The 21232-nt window shown below is 44.0% G+C and overlaps 1 protein-coding gene across 3 annotated transcripts in view; it reads right to left on the bottom strand.

Moving 5' to 3' along the window:
• Nucleotides 1-21232, bottom strand: part of LMBRD2 (LMBR1 domain containing 2) — a gene marked incomplete at its 3' end in the record, with an annotated part of 58936 nt that overhangs the window by 29572 nt on the left and 8132 nt on the right. For all 3 annotated transcript variants that reach the window (XM_056546503.1, XM_056546492.1, XM_056546483.1), the window contains 6 exon segments: nt 1850-1924; nt 2024-2234; nt 6563-6730; nt 9312-9422; nt 16812-16942; nt 17814-18032. In XM_056546503.1, the coding sequence (XP_056402478.1) occupies nt 1850-1924; nt 2024-2234; nt 6563-6730; nt 9312-9422; nt 16812-16942; nt 17814-17987 (870 nt within the window).

Genomic DNA, 21232 nt, shown 5'->3' with positions numbered 1-21232 from the left:
CTCGTTGAAAACACCCATTAGGCTTTTATTTTATTTATTTATTTTTATGTCTTTAACATCCGTTATCCGGACGGGCAACAACGGGTCCCGACAGATCTCATTTACTACTATTATGGGATTCGTCAGGGCAAAAAAAAAAAAAAAAGACATCGGATGATGTATTTTTGAAAGAATCCTTAAATCAGTTATTTAGAAGTATGAAGCTCCACATGGAAACATAGAACTCTATGTAAACCATGTAAGACTTAACCTACTAAATAATAAAGAGACCAGACAAATTATTTGGGTTGATAAAGGCTGCGATGTTTATTAATATTTAAAGTGTACCTGTCGTCAACAAAAACCTTTTACATAATGTAGATAATACCATTATATGTATATTTGTAATATACATTGGTTAAAAAAATATGTATACTGCATTTTTGTCCCTGCAGCTATTGCCTGTGTTTCTCTATGAGGAATCCAAATACAGAAAGGGAGGGTAGGACAAGCGAAGATCTGTGCAGCGGGGGCAAGCGATATAGGGGATGGCCTTCAAATCCACGTTCTATATTGTATATATGTTCTTTTATTCTGATTAGAGATGAGCAAATTTACAGTAAATTGATTCGTCACGAACTTCTCGGCTCGGCAGTTGATGACTTATCCTGCATAAATTAGTTCAGCTTTCAGGTGCTCCCGTGGGCTGGAAAAGGTGGATACAGTCCTAGGAGACTCTTTCCTAGGACTGTATCCACCTTTTCCAGCCCACCGGAGCACCGGAAAGCTGAATTAATTTATGCAGGATAAGTCATCAACTGCCGAGCCGAGAAGTTCGTGATGAATCAAATTTACTGTAAGTTTGCTCATCTCTAATATATATCCTACACATATGAGCACGTTAACACTTCTTTATACCTAATATTGCATATTCTATTCCCTTTTTTTAGCGTTCCCGTTTTTATTCCACCACACCACCAGTTGGCTTTTAAATACTCATTCATAAGTCTAAACATATTTTTAGGTACGTCCTTTGTATTCATCGATTCTGATATTGGGTGCATTTAATCTAATTTCTTTCCATTAAACCATCACCATCTTGTCAACTCAGCGCGTACTCTCATTATATATATTTTCAGTTATTACTCAATGCTGTGTAAGGTATAGGGAAAAGCATACGATAGTACCGCAGCAGAGTAGGCCCTCTCTCTCACACCCTCCAGCGCTTGTGTACATCCATTTATTGTAATTTACAAATCTGTTTAAAGGGGTATTCCAGGCAAAAACTTTTTTTTTATATATCAACTGGCTCCGGAAAGTTAAACAGATTTGTAAATTACTTCTATTAAAAAATCTTAATCCTTCCAATAGTTATTAGCTTCTGAAGTTGAGTTGTTGTTTTCTGTCTAACTGCTTTCTGATGACTCACGTCCCGGGAGCTGTGCAGTTCCTATGGGGATATTCTCCCATCATGCACAGCTCCCGGGACGTGACATCATCATTGAGCAGTTAGACAGAAAACTTCAGAAGCTAATAACTATTAGAAGGATTAAGATTTTTTAATAGAAGTAATTTACAAATCTGTTTAACTTTCCGGAGCCAGTTGATATATATATATATATAAAAAAAAAAAAAGTTTTTGCCTGGAATACCCCTTTAACTTTCGTGACACCAGTTGATTTGAAAAAAAATGTTCTTCCACCAAAGTAACCCTTTAAGGACCCTAACTCTATGGCTGCAACCTTGCTCCTCCCTATCTACGTGGCCTAGTTCGGGCACCAGATAGTCCTATGTACGACGCTCTTCTATGCAATTGCGCCTAGATTGTACGCACAGACTGACAAATCTACTCTAGTCATCTTCTCATTACCTTTCTTAAAATGGTGTCCACACATTTCCGCAAGGGGTGGTTGTATTTGATGCATTCGTTCACTTTACGAACTTCCTGCATGAGAGAAATGATGACAAAGAGTTAATGGGTATCCTGTTAATGTATGGCAGTATGATGATGGAGAGCAGAGAGAAGGAATAGGATCGCCCTCACCTCCATGACGTCCTCCAGGTTCTCTTCAGCGTCTGCCTTCTCAGTCATTAGTTTGGCTGCTTTAAAGTAGGTCTTCATGAGCAGATAGCCTTTCTTTGCCCCGTTCCAGTGAGAACGTGGGATCTCTACCAGGCCGTACCCCATCAGCAACACCAAAAGGAAAAGACCCCACGTGTTGGCTGCTGCTATTCCTATAGTCTGCAACTGGTACCTGAAAAACAAGAGCAAAGCTTATGTTTGGTGGGGGCATGGCTTTAGGTGGAGGCTGTGTGCCAGGGGCGTACCCTCCTCACATGGGACATTAGGCCCGATCTGCTACAACAAATGTCTCAAATCAAATCTACGCCAACTTAGAGATGGCTTAAAGGGGTACTCCAGGGAAGAATATATTTATATATATTCACACATACATACACACCACACTTCTTGGATATGTTCCCTGTAAACCATACTGCCTGATATGCATGGCTGCTGTGGCCCCGGTTGTCTTCTCTGACTGCTTCATATACAATGCCATTCTTCTCTCCCCTTACATACATCTCCCAGCAATCATTGCAGCTCTGCCAGCCCCCACCCTCCTGCTCTGAGCAACAGAGAGAGAGAGAGAGAGGTTCAGTGTCTGATTGGCTGAGGCTGCACACACCTCCCAGTTCTCAGCACTAAAGAGAACGTGACTCATCAGTGCAGGGCAGAAACCACATGGTCTGTGTCTCTCAGGAGGGTGGGGGCTGCTTTCAGAGAGGGAGACTTGGACAGAGAGAGTGGATGGCTGGATGATGTCATTCCCTAACTTCATGCATGTAAGTGACAACCAAAGAGGGAAACTTTTCTATATAGATAATTAATGATATTTAGACAATTATAGGTTGATGAGAGGGAAATGATGGGTTATGTTCCCTGGAGTACACCTTTAAATTTAAGCGCACGGGCAGCCATGGAGCTACTGAATTTACTGAGAGGCATGCACCTCTTAGTAAATCTAGTGCAGTTTGAATGGGCAGAACTTTATAGGTAAACACCACACTAAGTAAATATCCCCAAATGTGTGAACACAGCCTCAGGAGGTGCATAACTTCTATATACCTGGATCCCAGAGATAGCAGCAACAGTATACAGATCAGGGAGGGGAGAGGTGGAGTTTGGAAGCTGCCTAGAAGGATCTGACAGCTGATAATGTCATCCTGTAGTTAATAGGAAGTCAGCTGACCCAGAACTAACTACTTCCTCTGACACGATAAACACTGATTTTTCTGCAGGTCAAACTGTTGATCACATGACCCAGCTACAGTAATGAAACGCACGGATGCAGCTGTGCCAGAAAGAAACAGATGCACTGTACGACTAGTGACTATGGGCAAAAAACAAAACAAAACCAGAAGTGCTGTCAATAGTAATAACAGCATCTGCAAAGGGATTGTTACCATCATCGACACTACAATTGCTGGAGCTCACAGAGCAAGGTGAATATTAAAGGAGTATTCCAGGAAAAAACTTTTAATATATCAACTGGCTCCAGAAAGTTAAACAAATTTGTAAAATTACTTCTATTAAAAAAATCTTAATACTTCCAGTACTTATCAGCTGCTGAAGTTGAGTTGTTCTTTTCTGTCTGACCACAGTGCTCTCTGCTGACACCTCTGCATGTCTCAGGAACTGTCCAGAGTAGGAGCAAATCCCCATAGCACACCTCTAATGCTTCGGATAGTTCCTGAGACAAGCAGAGGTGTCAGCAGAGAGCTCTGTGGTGAGAAAGAAAAGAACAACTGTTGCAAAACTACAACTTCCAGCATGCTCTTCGGCTGTCGGTGCATGCTGGGGGTTGTAGTTATGTAACAGCTGGAGGCACACTGGTTGCGAAACACTGAGTTAAGTAACAAACTCTCAGTGTTTTGCAACCAGTGTGCCTCCAGCTGTTGAATAACTACAACCCCCAGCATGCACGGACAGCCAAAGAGCATGAAGGGATTGGTAGTTTTACAACAGCTGGAGGTTTAAACCCCCCTCCCGCATGTGAATGTACAGGGTACATTCACACGGTCGGGTTTACAGTGAGTTTCTCATTGCAAGTTAAAGATGCAACAAATTTTACGCTGCAGCTCAAACTCCCAGCGGTGAAAGTACCCTAAAAACACTACACTACACAAAATAAAGGGGAAAACACTACATATACCCCTTACACAGTTTTGAACAGTGGTCCATGAAAATTAAAAATTATAATTTTTCATTTGCACAGCTCACTGTTCCAAAGATCTGTCATTGGGGTGTAAATGCTCACTGCACCCCTTATTAAATTCTGTGAGGGGTGTAGTTTCCAAAATAGGCTCCCGACTTCTATTCTAAATGTCCTATTGGGTTCAATTCTCTCACCAAAAGCATAATGGCGCTACTTCTCTTCTGAGCATTGTCGTTCGCCTGCAGAGCACTTTACATCCACATTTAAAAAAATGTTGGGCTTTTTCTCCTATTACCCCTTGTGAAATGGAAAATTTGGGGTAACACCAGCATTTTAGTGAAAAATTTCTTATTTTTCTTTTACACGTCCAACTTTAGCGGAAATTTGTCAAATACCTGTGGGGTGTTAAAGGGTACCTCTCAAACAAAACTTTTGATATATTATAGATTAATGTATGCAGAATAACTTTACAATTGCATGTTATTAAAAAATATGCTTCTTTCTATTTAATTTTCCACTTTGAAGAAATGACCACTAGGGGTCTCCCTACCAGTCCTGGCAGCAAGCATTTCAGACTCATGCTGGAGTCCTAAACACTACGAGCTGCCAGTCTGCTTTGTTCACAAAGGAGAACACTCAGAGCTGCCAGCCTGCTTTGTTCACAGCCTGTTTGGCTGTGAACAAAGCAGGCTGGCAGCTCTGAGTGTTTAGGACTCCAGCATGAGACAGAAATGCTTGCTGACAGGACTGATCAGGAAAAATACAATAGAAAGAAGCATATTTTTCATTAACATGCTATTGGAAAGTTATTCAACATTCATTAATCTAAACTATATCAAAAGTTTATTTGATGAGAGGTACCCTTTAAGGCTCACTGTACCCCTTGTTAGGTTCCTTGAGGGGTGTTTTTTCACAAATCGTATGCCATGTGGTGCTTTTTTTTTTTTGCTGTTCTGGCACAATAGGGGCTTCCTAAATGCGACATGCCCCCCAAAAAAACTTTTCAGCAAAATTCACTCTCCAAAATCCCATTTTCGCTGCTTCCCTTTTGAGCCCTCTAGTGCACCCACAGAGCACTTTATGTTCACATATGAGGTATTTCCTTACTCAAGAGAAATTGGGTGATACATTTTGGGGGGCAATTTTTCTCCTTTTACCCCCTGGGTATACAAGAACAATGGAGATTTTGAATTTTCTCCTTCACTTTGCTGCTATTCCTGTGAAACACCTAAAGGGTTAACAAACCTTTTGAATGTCATTTTGAATACTTTGAGGGGTGCCGTTTTTATAATGGGGTAATTTATGGGGTATTTCTAATATGAAGACCCTTCAAATCCACTTCAAAACTGAACTGGTCCATGAAAAATTCAGATTTTGAAAATTTTGTGAAAAATTGGAAAATTGCTGCTGAACTTTGAAGCCCTCTGGTGTCTTCCAAAAGTAAAAACATGTCAACTTTATGATGCAATCACAAAGGAAACATATTGTATATGTGAATCAATATATAATTTATTTGGAATGTCTATTTTCCTTAAAAGCAGAGAGCTTCAAATTTAGAAAAATTATACATTTTCAAATTTATCGTGAAATTTTTGAATTTTTTCACCAAGAAATTATGCAAGTATCGACGAAAATGTATCACTATGTTAAAGGGGTTCTCCCCTGGAAAACATTTTATTAATCAACTGGTGCCAGAATTTTAAACAGATTTGTAAATTACTTCTATTTTAAAATCTTAATCCTTCCAGTACTTATCAGCTACTGTATGTTCCAGAGGAAGTTATCTTCTTTTTGAATTTCCTTTCTGTCTGACACCTCTGCTGCTCTCTGCTGACACCTTTGTGCATTTTAGGAACTGTCCAGAGCAGGATAGCTTTGCTATGGGGATTTTCTCCTGCTCTGGACATTTCCTAAAATGGACAGAGGTGTCAGCAGAGAGCACTGTGGTCAGACAGAAAGGAAATTCAAAAAAGAAAAAACTTCCTCTGTAGTATACAGAAGCTGATAAGTACTGGAAGGGTTAAGATCTTTAAATAGAAATCATTTACAAATCTGTTCAACTTTCTGGCACCAATTGATTGGGAAAAAAAATGTTTTCTAGTGGAGTACCCCTTTAATGTAGACTCTCACGAAAAAACTCTCTCGGAATCAAATTCATACATAAAAGCATCCAGGAGTATTAATGCTTAAAGTGACAGTGGTCAGATGTGCAAAAAATGCTCTGGTCCTTAAGGTGAAAATGAGCTGAGTCCTTAAGGGGTTAAAATACATAACAAAATAGTTCTCTGCATCCTCAAGGATATTTTTTGGTCATGCAAACAGGGTCTTAGTTCAGACAAAAGATAACATGGTGACAGACTACTTACCATTCAAGGTGAAATTTTGGGTGGACAGCAACATATATTAATAGGGCGCCAAAGATCAACAAGTACGTCCCATAATAAATGGCGTTCTCGATCAGGGCTGTTTTAATTTTCCCAGTGATAGAAAAGCCCCCAGATCGAGCATAAGATTGCATGAAGGGCAGCAGGATCCTGCAAGCGAAAGGTACAGCATTATATAGCACAGTGTTTCCCAACCAGGGGGCCTCCAGCTGCTGCAAAACTACAGCTCACAGCATGCCTGGACACCAGACATTTACAGTATATATAATCAAAGGGTGGTCATACAGTTCATGCCGAAAGTCTTAAGACCCTTTTTATTTCTTTCACTATTTGTTATGTTGTGGCCTTGTGCCATGTTTCTTAGCTGATCCTCTCAAGCTCTAATAGGTTGGATGGGGACGGCCGGTGGTAGCCATTTACAGGTCTCTCCAGAGATGTCCTATTGGGTTCAAGTAAGGACTCTGGATGGAAAACTCAAGGACATTAAGTATCTCCTGGGTTGTCTTTGCTGTGTGCTTAGGGTCATTGTCTTTTTAGAAGGTGAATCTTTAGGCGAGTTTAGAGCAACCCCCCATCCACAGCATGATCACTGTAGGGATGGTATTGGGCAGGTGATGGGCAGTGCCTGGTTTCCTCCAGACATGATGCTGCCTCCACCATGATCACTATAGGAATAGTATTGAGCAGGTGATGGGCAGTGCCTGGTTTCCTCCAGACATGATGCTGCCCCCACCATGATCATTGTAGGGATGGTATTGGGCAGGTGATGGGCAGTGCCTGGTTCCCCCCAGACATGATGCTGCCCCCACCATGATCACTGTAGGGATGGTATTGGGCAGGTGATGGGCAGTGCCTGGTTTCCTCCAGACATGATGCTGCCCCCACCATGATCACTGTAGGGATGGTATTGGGCAGGTGATGGGCAGTGCCTGGTTCCCCCCAGACATGATGCTGCCCCCACCATGATCACTGTAGGGATGGTATTGGGCAGGTGATGGGCAGTGCCTTGTTTCCTCCAGACATGATGCTGCCCCCACCATACTTCACTGTAGGGATGGTATTGGGCAGGTGATGAGCAGGTCCTGGTTCCCCTCAGACATGATGCTGCCCCCACCATGATCACTGTAGTGATGGTATTGGGCACGTGATGGGCAGTGCCTGGTTTCCTCCAGACATGATGCTGCCCCCACCATGATCACTGTAGGGATGGTATTGGGCAGATGATGGGCAGGTCCTGGTTCCCCTCAGACATGATGCTGCCCCCACCATGATCACTGTAGGAATGGTATTGGGCAGGTGATGGGCAGTGCCTGGTTTCCTCCAGACATGATGCTGCCTCCACCATGATCACTGTAGGGATGGTATTAGGCAGGTGATGGGCAGTGCCTGGTTTCCTCCAGACATGATGCTGCCCCCACCATGATCATTGTAGGGATGGTATTGGGCAGGTGATGGGCAGTGCCTGGTTCCCCCCAGACATGATGATGCCCCCACCATGATCACTGTAGGGATGATATTGGGCAGGTGATGGGCAGTGCCTGGTTCCCCCCAGACATGATGCTGCCCCCACCATGATCACTGTAGGGATGGTATTGGGCAGGTGATGGGCAGTGCCTGGTTTCCTCCAGACATGATGCTGCCCCCACCATGATCACTGTAGGGATGGTATTGGGCAGGTGATGGGCAGTGCCTGGTTCCCCCCAGACATGATGCTGCCCCCACCATGATCACTGTAGGGATGGTATTGGCCAGGTGATGGGCAGTGCCTAGTTTCCTCCAGACATGATGCTGCCCCCACCATACTTCACTGTAGGGATGGTATTGGGCAGGTGATGAGCAGGTCCTGGTTCCCCTCAGACATGATGCTGCCCCCACCATGATCACTGTAGTGATGGTATTGGGCACGTGATGGGCAGTGCCTGGTTTCCTCCAGACATGATGCTGCCCCCACCATGATCACTGTAGGGATGGTATTGGGCAGATGATGGGCAGGTCCTGGTTCCCCTCAGACATGATGCTGCCCCCACCATGATCACTGTAGGGATGGTATTGGGCAGGTGATGGGCAGTGCCTGGTTTCCTCCAGACATGATGCTGCCTCCACCATGATCACTGTAGGGATGGTATTGGGCAGGTGATGGGCAGTACCTGGTTTCCTCCAGACATGATGCTGCCCCCACCATGATCACTGTAGGGATGGTATTGGGCAGGTGATGGGCAGTACCTGGTTTCCTCCAGACATGATGCTGCCCGCACCATGATCACTGTAGGGATGGTATTGGGCAGGTGATGGGCAGTACCTGGTTTCCTCCAGACATGATGCTGCCCCCACCATGATCACTGTAGGGATGGTATTGGGTGGGTGATGGGCAGTGCCTGGTTCCCCCAGACATGATGCTGCCCCCACCATGATCACTGTAGGGATGGTATTGGGCAGGTGAGGGGTGGGGCCTGACTTCCTCCAGACATGACACTTAGAATTAAAGCCAGAAGCTTAAATTTTCTTTTCATCAGACCATAGAGGGAAACCGATCAGAATAATGGGATTTTTATTTCTTTTTTTTTTTATTTAGCATATGGCCACAACATAAAATGTGAAAACATGAAAGGGTCTTAACAGTTTTGAATGCATTGTATATATGTATATGAAACTAAGTGAAGGGCAGCATTACATCTAAGGGTGTAGTGGGAATCAGTAGAGGTGAAGCCTAAACCTTCATCCATGTACTCACCAAGTAAGAAACTGAGATGTCCAGTAGACCACGCGCCAGAAAATGGGCATGATGCCCTTTGGGATGTAGCTCCATGGCTTGTAGCATTCTTGAGATGAACTGCTCGCCACACTGACAATATATAAAAGTGGATATCAGCGGTGACCTACATAGCACATGTGTGAAATTCTATTAAAAGGGGTATGCCAGGAAAAAACTTTTTTTTTTTTTTTATCAACTGGCTCAAGAAAGTTAAACCGATTTGTAAATTACTTCTATTAATCCTTCCAATAATTATCAGCTGCTGAAGTTGAGTTGTTTTTTTCTGTCTGGTATAAGTGCTCTCTGCTGACATCTCTGCTTGTCTCGGGAACTGCACAGAGCAGAATAGGTTTGTGCGACTGACTGACTCCGCCAAAAGTGACTTCTCCTTCCGGATGACAAGCCCCAGCAGATCACAGGCAATATCCCCAGGCAGAACTAGAGATTATTGCATCCTTGTACCCAAAGAACCAGGCAACAACAGTCTTCAGGTATAAAATCAGAACCTTTATTGTGGAACAAGAGTCTTCTTTTATAGGAAGGACATCACAGGGGGAAGGGTCAGTAAAGACAATACAGGTGACAGTGAGCCTGGAAGATAATCCAATAAAGTTGATTAGCTCTACCTATACAGTGCCTTGAGTGCAAAAGGTGGAGGTGTGCAGAAGTTGGACTGTGTGCAAAAAGGAGAAGCATGTGCAGAATTAGTGTATTGTACAAAAGGTGAACCATGTGCAAAATGTGAACCATGTGCAAAAGGTGTATTGTGTAAAGGAGGTGGAGAGTGTTCAAAAGGTAGACCATGTGCAAAAAGGTGTATTGTGCACAGAAAGTGGACCGTGTGCAGAAAGTGTATGAAAACAGTAAATAAAAGTATTTTAACTCTGAACTTTATGTCACTGGACAACATCAACTGAGGCGTACAAATAGTGATGTCCTTAAGTCCATCCAAGTAGATAGGGTGACTCTAGGATCCGTCACAGTTTGCTATGGGGATTTGCTTCTACCCTGGACAGTTTCCGAGACAGGTGTCATCAGAGAGCACTTAGACAGAAAAGAACAACTCAACTTCAGCAGCTCATAAATACTGAAAAGATTACGATTTTTCAATAGAAGTAATTTACAAATATTGCTAAAAAAGATACAGTGATCGGCACCGAGCCAAAAGAACACAGACGCAAACACCTGCGAGATAATTCGCATGCACAAGACCAACGAAACAGTTCCTGTTCAGAAATTGCCGGGAGCAACCATAACGGGGTGCTATACCAGGTCAGAAAGATAGCTGATAAGATTCGTGCTAGAAGAAGATGGCAGCACTCACCAGGTAGGTTGCAGGAAATCTTCTTTTATTGTAAAGTGCAGACACAAGACATCTTAGTGCGGCCGGACACAGACGCCAAACAAAGGTTCACAGGTGACAGCTGTTGCGCGTGCGTGGAGCGCGCTTCATCAGACCTCGCCTCCTACCTGCTGGACGCACACCTATGTACTCAACAGGCATGACGTCAAGCAGGGGGGGGGGGGGGGGGCTTGTAAAATAAAATACAACACAAGTGCAGGGACATGTTTAAAACAAGAAAAATAGATAACATATCACAGGAATACACTATGGTCGAGTCGATCATTTAAACCTAAGTTTCCTTGTGCGCCGGTTCTTAAAATCCAGCGTGCTTCACCTCGAAGAAGGGCTCTATGTCTATCTTGACCTTCTTTACTGTTTAGTCTTTCATGGCAGTGAAAGACTAGACTATTCGGATCGTTATTATGTGCTTCGTTTTTGAGACAAGCTGGCGAGTTGAAGGAGAGATTGTTGGCTAGAAATTATCCAGAGTGTATTCTGGATCAAGCTCTAACACAAGCTTTAAATCAAGATAGAGCCACTCTTTTGTGTAACAACAGGAAAAAAATGCAAGAAATCTACAACCAAAGAAAATATGTTTTCGTTTTCCTTTAAATTTAGTCCTTTTGCTGATGTAGTGAAAAATGCAATCTTTAGAAACTGGTTTCTGATCAAAAATGATCCCGATCTAAATAAAATAGTTCCTCCCAAACTTATGATAGCCTTTAGAAGGTGTAAAAACTTAAAAGATACCCTTACATGTAGTTCCTTCGTTTCAAAAAAGAAAAAAAAGGTACAAACTGGTTTACCGATATAGGACCAAAAGGGAGTTTTAAGTGTGCTACATGCCATTGGTGTTCATTTCTTTTACCTGGAAAAGTTTTTTTGGATCGGCGGGTGTAAAGTAGTGCTTCACGATCTCATTACGTGTCGCACCCCTTGGGTTGTCTATGTGATCACCTGTAAATGTAGGTACTTCTATATAGGAAGCATGAAGAGATCCAAGAATATTCGGTTTCGCGAGCGCATTTGCTCCCTCCGATCCAAAAAAGGTGCTCCACGTTTGATCAGTCATCTCAACGAAGCACATAATAACGATCCGAATAGTCTAGTCTTTCATGGCCGTGAAAGGGTTAACATTAAAGAAGGTCAAGATAGACAGAGAGCCCTTCTTCGAGCTGAAGCACGCTGGATTTTAAGAACCGGCGCACAAGGAAACTTAGGTTTAAATGATCGACTCGACCATAGTGTATTCCTGTGATATGTTATCTATTTTTCTTGTTTTTAACATGTCCCTGCACTTGTGTTGTATTTTATTTTACAAGCCCCCCCCCCCTGCTTGACGTCATGTCTATTGAGTACATAGGTGTGCGTCCAGCAGGTAGGAGGCGAGGTCTGATGAAGCGCGCTCCACGCACGCGCAACAGCTGTCACCTGTGAACGTTTGTTTGGCGTCTGTGTCCGGCCGCACTAAGATGTCTTGTGTCTGCACTTTACAATAAAAGAAGATTTCCTGCAACCTACCTGGTGAGTGCTGCCATCTTCTTCTAGCACGTAATCTACAAATATGTTTAACTTTCTGGAGTCAGTTGAATATATATAAAGTTTTTTCCTGGATAACTCCATTTTCCTCTTTTTCCAAGTTGTTACAATTTCTATAGGTGCCTCTTCATTATAGCAATCTCTAGGACAGTGCTTCCCAACCAGGGTGCCTCCAGCTGTTGCAAAACTACAACTCCCAGCATGCAACAGCTAGAGGCACCCTGGTAGGGAAACACTGCTATAGGAAATCTGGTTTGTAACCAATAACTAAGGTTGACATAATATTAGCCCCATTTGCTGAGTTATTGGACAACGGAAGCATTGAATATATTAAAGAGGTACTTCGGTGGCAAAGTTTTTTTTTTTTTAAATCAACTGGTGCCAGAAAGTTAAACAGATTTGTAAATGAATTCTACTTAATCTTAATCCTTTCAGTACTTATTAGCTGCTGAATGCTACAGAGGAAATTCGATTATTTTTTTTATTTTCTTTTTGTCTTTCCTGGGCTCCTGAACGACAATATTGTGCATTAAAGGAGTTCTCCGGTGGAAAATATATATATATATATATTTTTTAATTAACTGGTGCCAGAAAGTTAAACAGATTTGTAACTGACTTCTATTACAAAATCTTTACCCTTCCAGTTCTTTTTAGCAGCTGTATGCTACAGAGGAAATGCTTTTCTTTTTGAATTTCTTTTTTGTCTTGTCCACAACCGCTAGTTCCAGCAATCTGTGGGGTGTCTGTGCACCCAGATCCCGTACAATCAAAGCTCTTAACACGTCTCTATGAAATGTCAGAAGGTTTGTTAAAAGGGGTACACCGCCCCAAGACATCTTATCCTCTACCCAAAGGAGAAGATGTCTGATCACGGGTGTCCGGCCCTGGTACCCCCCACGATCTCCGTGCAGCACATTATGTTCAGAACGCTTTGTGCGAGTGGCTGTGGTTGTGATGCCCCGCCCCCTGGTGACGCTACTCCACACCTCTTTCATTCATGTCTATGAGAGCCGTCACATCCCCTTCCATAGGCATAAATAGAGGGGGGGGGTGACAGGACCAAAGCCACCCGCACCAAGTGTTCTGAATATAATGTTCAGAATGCACGAGGCTACATGGAGATCAAGGGGGGTCCCAGAGGCCAAACCCCCCGCAGTCAGACATCATCTCCTTTGGATAGGGGATAAAATGTCTAGGGGCAGAGAGAGTACCCCTTTAAATAACAATAACCGTGTAACAATTTGCAAAAAAATTGCCTTTAGTGCCTGGAGGTTGTAGAAGTGAACAGTTGCGGATAAGGATATGCTCTGTGGCTGCTCTCTCTAGTACTATCAGCAGAATACGGTATATTATGTCAATGGGAAGAATATATACTGTTATGTGCTGACGGCCACCTGGACAGCTCCGCACTATTGATTAGAACTACAAATAGTACAAGTAGCAATGGTTAAAGGGGTACTCTGGTGGGAAACATTTTTGTTTTAAATTAACTGGTGCCAGAAAGTTAAACAGATTTGTAAATTACTTCCATTAAAAAAACATTTGTCCTTCCAGTACTTATTAGCAGCTGTATGCTACAGAGGAATTTTTTGTCTTGTCCACAGTGCTCTCTGCAGGAGAAAATCCCCATAACAAACCTCTGCTGGGCTGGACAGTTCCTGACACGGACAGAGGTGTCAGCAGAGAGAGCACTGAGGACAAGACAAAAAAGAAATTCAAAAAGAAAAGAATTTCCTCTGTAGCATACAGATGCTAATAAGTACTGGAAGGATTAAGATTTTTAAATAGAAGTAATTTACAAATCATAGAAACCAGTTGAAGTGGCGTTTAACTGCGAAACGGACGTTGTTCCATTGTCTGCTCCCTCTCTGTACCTTCTACCTGCCGATGTTTATGAATAAATGAAGATTGTACCTGCCTTGTAGTGCCATCCTTTATGAACTAATTTACAAATCTGTTTAACTTTCTGGCACCAGTTCATTTAAAAAATAAATAAATAAATAAATTAAAGTTTTCCACTACCCCACCCCACCCCATTACCCCTTTAATGTATGGACGGCACTAGAGAGGTAATTACCTGTTAAAGCACAAAATGCAAACAGATTCCTGCTGGGATCTTTGTTTCTTAAGAATAATCTTTAAAGTGAATCTTCATTCTAGTGAGTACTACTATATATCTAGTTTTGTAGTGTTTTTGTTTGGATTTGCATACAAGAGAGACAATAAGTCCTGTGTAAACTCCTCTCGTTTATCCTGCAAATTGTGTCTGGCCAATGCGGTTTCAATGAAACTCGCCCTTCATTCTTTTGCACAAAAGAACAGTAAAAAAACAATGCAGTGATCTTGTTGACCCTCCCGACCCATCAGTTTCACTAAAGCCCTTGTCTAGTGTCTTCTCTCTGGCCTCCTGCACCCCAACATGAAAATCATCACATGATCGCATCATCCATTAACACTATGGATACAGCGCGGGGTGCGGGCACAGTAGATGGATGACACGGTCTCACGATGAGGTCTGCTTACTACATAGGACGGTGAGAGGAATCCCTTTATGCTAAGGGAGGAAACCAGCACTCTAGTCCATGTTTGGTGAATGATATAAAAGCTTTATTTAACCCCTTAACGACCACGGACGTAAATGTACGTTCTGGTGTGGCGGTACTTAGCGCATCAGGACATACATTTACGCCCTGTGTATGAGCTGTGCTCACGTCATACACGGCAGCCGGGGACCCGCCGGTAAAGGCAGACATCCGCGATCGCGCGGATGTCTGCCATTAACCCCTCAGATGGCATGATCAGTACAAATCACGGCATCTGTGGCAATGCGCATGTTGAAATAGATGATCGGATCGCCCGCAGCACTGCCGCGGGGATCTGATCATCTGTAATGGCGGCAGGAGGTCCCCTCACCTGCCTCCGGACGTCTCCCGGCATCTCCTGCTCTGCTCTGAGATCGAGCAGACCAGAGCAGAAGATCACCGATAATACTGATCAGTGCTATGCCCTATACATAGCACTGAACAGTATTAGCAATCAAATGATTGCTATAGATAGTCCCCTATGGGGACATAAAAAGTGTTAAAAAAAAAAGTTTAAAAATAAAAAAGTTCAAAAGTAAAAAAAAAAAAAAAGTGAAAAATCCCCTCCCCCAATAAAATAAAATGTATCAGTTTTTCCCATTTTACCCCCAAAAACCGTAATTTTTTTTTTCTATAAACAGATTTGGTATCGCCGCATGCGTTAATGTCCGAACTAACAAAATAAAATGTTAATGATCCCGTACAGTGAACAGCGTAAATGTAAAAAATTAAAAAAATATCCAAAAATGCTGCTGTCACATTTTATTCCAAAAAAAATTAATAAAAAATTATCTAAAAGTTTGAGCCCTCATACCGCTCTATATACAGAAAAATGAAAAAGTTATAGGTGATCAAAATAGGGTGATTTTAGATTACTTATTTTGTACAAAACCTCTCATACTTTGTAATGAAACCACACTGCTCTCTGCTGACACCTCTGTTCATTTTAGGAACTGCCCAGAGAAGAAGCAAATCCCCATAGCAAACCTCTCCTGCTCCGGATAGTTCCTAAAATGGACAGAGGTGTCATCAGAGAGCACAGTGGTCAGACAGAAAGGAAATTCAAAAAGAAAAGAACTTCCTGTGGAGCATATAGCAGCTGATAAGTAAGATTTTTTTAATAGAAGTAATTTACAAATCTGTTTAAAGGAGTAGTCCAGTGGTGACTCAGTGGTGAGCAACTTATCCCCTATCCTAACGATAGGGGATAAGTTTGAGATCGCGGGGGGTCCGACCGCTGGGGCCCCCTGCGATCTCCTGTACGGAGCCCCAACAGCCCGCGGGAAGGGGGCGTGTCGACCTCCGCACGAAGCGGGGGCCGACACGCCCCCTCAATACAAGTCGATGGCAGAGCCGAAGCGCTGCCTTCGGCAATCTCCGGCTCTGCCATAGAGATGTATTGAGGGGGCGTGTCGGCCGCCGCTTCGTGCGGGGGTCGACACCCGCTATCTGGGCCGAGAGCCGGGGCCCCGTACAGAGAGATCGCAGGGGGCCCCAGCGGTCGGACCCCCCGCAATCTCAAACTTATCCCCCATCCTTAGGATAGGGGATAAGTTTTTCACCACTGGACTACCCCTTTAACTTTCTGTAATCAGTTGATTTAAAAAAAAAAAAAAACTCTCCAGTGGAATACTGCAGCCATAGACACAAGATAAGTGCCTGATTGCGGGGGGTCTGAAAGCTGGGACCTTACGCGGTCTTCTGTATGGGGCCGTGGCTCTACCGTGCAGGAGGAGCGTCGGCCGCAGCATGAGCCACAGCCGACATGCCCCTCTATGGGAGAGGCGAAGATGCAGCTTTCTTGCCTCCCGCCTCTCCCATAGAGCCATATGGAGGGGGCGTGCCATAGACCTCAGTGAGGTAGACGTCACGTGCATTAGCCGCGCCAATGCCAGGTCCCCATATAGGGGACAGATGTCTACGGCTGCAGATCTCCTTTAAAAACAGAATTTAAAAACCTGAAAACACTATCGCCATGTGTGAACCCGGCCAATGGTGAGATATTGTACAGACCTTACAGCGGTACGAGTCACACCGGTAACGGTGGTATTGGTGACAGAGGCTCTCGTGGTTGTACTAAGTTGGCTCACATTGATGGTGGCGGGGGTGACGGCATTCCTCGCGATGCATCGGTTGTAAATTGTCTGAAAGAGCGATAACAGCAAAGGATTAGCTATATACAAGATCAGTTATCTACAATTTTACATCTCCAAACTCCTAATTTTTGCTTTCTATACATCATCCTATATGCGGTGCTGACATCTAGGCCGTAATATAGAAATCAGTATAGAACGCTCTTATCCCAAACGATTAACCCCTTAGAGGCCACCCTTAAGAGACTGTACAATCTTTACATAAAAATAGGGCCCTAATGTCAGGTAACCCACCCTTTGAAATATGACTAGGTTCCCGATGTTTGTCATGCTCTGTGAGCTAAATAGCATGGACTCCGAACTGATACATTGTAGCACACTAGCAGAGAGAATTGTGCAGCAGCTGCAGCTCACAGAGCATTGTCTAAACTGGATACAGTTGTATACATTTCTTAGCTGAGAGCAGGACTAGCTATGTACAATGTATCAGTCTGGAGTCCAGGCTGTTTAGCTCACAGAGCATTGTCTAGACTGGATACAATTGTCTCCACTTCTCAGCTGAGAGCAGGACTAGCTATGTACAATGTATCAGTCTGGAGTCCAGGCTGTTTAGCTCACAGAGCATTGTCTAGACTGGATACAATTGTCTCCACTTCTCAGCTGAGAGCAGGATTAGCTATGTACAATGTATCAGTCTGGAGTCCAGGATGTTTAGCTCACAGAGCATTGTCTAGACTGAATACAATTGTCTCCACTTCTCAGCTGAGAGCAGGACTAGCTATGTACAATGTATCAGTCTGGAGTCCAGGATGTTTAGCTCACAGAGCATTGCCTAGGCCGGATACAATTTCCAGGCAATACTCCAGTCTTAGCTGCTCCACCATACACCACAGCTACCCAGCAGTATTCCTGGATCACTCACCGTACTGACATCCAGGGGGATGATAAATACAATCAGGAAACACAGGCACCAGGCCAGCAGGGTGGCCACGATCACCAGACGGTGTTGCTTCTTAAAGTCTCCATATCGGTGAAGGAGGAAAAGAGCAAGAAAAAAGACAAAGACGATCTCTATTCCGAGGGCAGCGCCACTCATTGTTACCGGCAAACTGGGGTAGCAAGATGTAGTCCAGAGTCAGTCCTATAAGAGAGGAATACAACAAAAGATTAAAATGTAATGTGCAATAGGGTCCCATTCAAATCACAATTTCTGCAGAGGTCAACTGTATATAGCAGTGTTTCCCAACTAAGGTGCCTCCAGCTGTTGCAAAACTACAACTCCCAGTATGCCCAGACAGCTAAAGGCTGTCCGGGCATGCTGGGAATTGTAGTTTTCCAACAGGTGGATGCACCCTGGTTGGGAAACACTTTTTGGGTACCTGGAGTCGGAGTCGGCAAACAATGCACCGACACCGACTAAATTTAGATTGGAATGTCCCAATTCACAAAAAGTTATAATTAATGACTTCTCTACTTTAAGAATAAAGGCCAATGCATGCACAGTGCCTCATGTAACCGCAAAACGAACACGCTAAGTGACCGTGAAGAAACATGCTTTTCATGTGCTTCACTATATGGCACACAAAGCACAATTAGGAGCGGTAAGGCTAGGTTCAGACTACGGAATTTCCGACAGGAATTCAGTCGTACGTAAAATTTCCGTCAGAAATTCCGCTCGCTAAAATGTCTAGTGTAGTGAATGGGTTTCCGCTTCACAAATTTCCGCCTGAAGAAAGGCGTTGCTCTTTCTTCAGGTGGAAATCTGCGCGGAACACATTGCAGTCTATTGGAGACTGCAGTGTCCGCGCGGTCCTAGGGCCGACTGATTCAGCCGGCGCTGGCCGCACTCGGAATCTCCGGGCGGAAATTTTCTGCCTGGAGATTCCGTAGTCTGAACCTAGACGTCACGCCTCCACCCCCGTGTGACCTCACGCTCCGCCCCTCAATGCAAGTCTACGGGAGGGGGCGTGATAGCTTTGGATAGGGGATAAGATGTCTAAGCACCGAAGATGTCTAAGCACCGGAGAACCCCTTTAAGTAAATATGTTTTTTGCAGGACTAGAGACACTTGTATAAGTGAAGGGAATGGAGGGCCAATAGTTCAAGACTGAAGCTGTAAACCATTGGAAAAACTGCTGCCATTCAGCTAAGGCTATAAAAACTTGTAAACTGATTGTTAGCTTAAAGGGGTACTCTGGTGGAAACCTTTTTTTTTTTTATATCAACTGGCGCCAGAAAGTTAAAAAATCTTTATCCTTCCAGTACTTATTAGCAGCTGTATGCTACAGAGGAAATTCTTTTCATTTTGAATTTCTTTTTTTGTCTTGTGCACAGTGCTCTCTGCTGACACCTGATGCCCGTATCATGAACTGTCCAGAGCAGAACACGGACAGAGGGGACAGTAGAGAGCACTGTGGACAAGACAAAAAAGAAATTCAAAAAGAATAGAATTTCCTCTGTAGCATACAACTACTAATAAGTACTGGAAGGATTAAGATTTTTGTAATAGAAGTAATTTACAAATCTGTTTAACTTTCTGGAGCCAGTTGATATTTAAAAAAAAAATAAAAAATTTTTTTCCTGGAATACCCCTTTATGGTGCAATACAGATATCGCACAAGCTCCATATCTCGGTAATTGTGAAGAATTAACCCTTCCCGATGGAGCAGACTATTACACGGAAGGATAAGTGCAATCGCTCCTGTCACAGCAGGGACTTTGTGTCAGGGACATCTGTGACATTCGTCAGGTGACCCAGCCCAATATACTGCAATAATAAAATACACCCTGCAAGCCGCCAGGTATCACAATGTATCCCAGATGTTTGCCAGAAACCTAAACAAGCAGTGAGGAAATCATTTACGAGCAAAGAACCAAACAACCCAACGGGTGTAAGACGTATGGGGAGGTATTATCTGGCTCCTAGATGTCACCTGTACTAGTTAGGATACATTCTATATATTCTTAAAAGGGGTGCTCCGGTTCAGAAGTAGACCGGAGTAGACACGCCCCCTCTCATAGACAAGAATGGAGGGGGCGTGGCCTTGATGTCACGATCACTGCCATAAGAATCCGGCGTTGGTTTAGAATGCCAGGTGCTGCGGGAGATCACAGCGGGGGGGCCCCCTACAATCAGACATCTTATCCCCTATACTTTGCATAGGGGATAAGATGTCTAGCAGTGGAGTAATCCCTTTAAAGGGATACTCCACTGGAAAATTTTTGCTGCCAGAAAGTTAAACAGGTTTGTAAATTACTTCTATAAAAAAAAAAAAATCTTAATCCTTCCTTAATCCTTCCAGCAGATCAGCTGCTGTATGTTCCACAGGAAGTTCTCTTCTTTTTGGATTTCCTTTCTGTCTGACCACAGTGCTCTCTGCTGGCACCTCTGTCCATGTCAGGAACTGTCCAGAGCAGGAGAGGTTTGCTATGGGGATTTGCTCCTACTCTGGACAGTTCCTAAAATGGACAGAGGTGTCAGCAGAGAGGACTGTGAGCAGGCAGAAAGGAAATTGAAAAAATAAAAGAACTTCCTCTGGAGCATACAGCAGCTGATAAGTACTGGAAGGATTAAGATTTTTTATTAGAATTAAATTACAAATCTGTTTAACTTCCTGGCACCAGTTACATTTTTTTTTTTTTTTTTAAATGTTTTCCAGTTTCAACTCAGATCCCATCCACTTTGCTGCTGCAGCACAAAATGTGGCAGAAATCTGCAGCATATGTGAATTTAGGCTTAAAGGGGTAGTCCAGTGGTGAAAAACTTATCCCCTATCCTAAGGATAGGGGATAAGTTTGAGATCGCGGGGGGTCCGACCGCTGGGGCCCCCTGCGATCTCTCTGTACGGGGCCCCGGCTCTCCGCCGAGATAGCGGGTGTCGACCCCCGCACGAGGCGGCGGCCGACACGCCCCCTCAATACATCTCTATGGCAGAGCCGGAGATTGCTGAAGGCAGCGCTTCGGCTCTGCCATAGACTTGTATTGAGGGGGCGTGTCGGCCGCCGCCTCGTGCGGAGGTCGACACGCCCCCTTCCAGCGGGCTGTCGGGGCTCCGTACAGGAGATCGCGGGGGGCCCCAGGGGTCGGACCCCCCGCGATCTGCAACTTATCCCCTATCCTTAGGATAGGGGATAAGTTGCTCACCACTGAATCACCACTGGACTACTCCTTTAAGGGTACGTTCACACGGGCGGATTTTTAGCGGGTTTTACCGCTGCGTATTTGAAAGTGGGCGGGCTCGTCTTGGCTATCCGTTGCAGATTTTCCGCAAATCCACTGCAGTCCCTACAGACTTCAATGGGGCTTGCGGCGGATTTTCCGCAGCGTAAATTCTGCCGCGG

Source organism: Hyla sarda, chromosome 1 (genome assembly GCF_029499605.1).
Source record: "Hyla sarda isolate aHylSar1 chromosome 1, aHylSar1.hap1, whole genome shotgun sequence".
In the NCBI taxonomy this organism is placed as follows: domain Eukaryota; kingdom Metazoa; phylum Chordata; class Amphibia; order Anura; family Hylidae; genus Hyla; species Hyla sarda.
The sequence above is the reverse complement of the archived record's forward strand: the minus strand, read 5'-3'. Positions and strand labels throughout refer to the sequence as shown.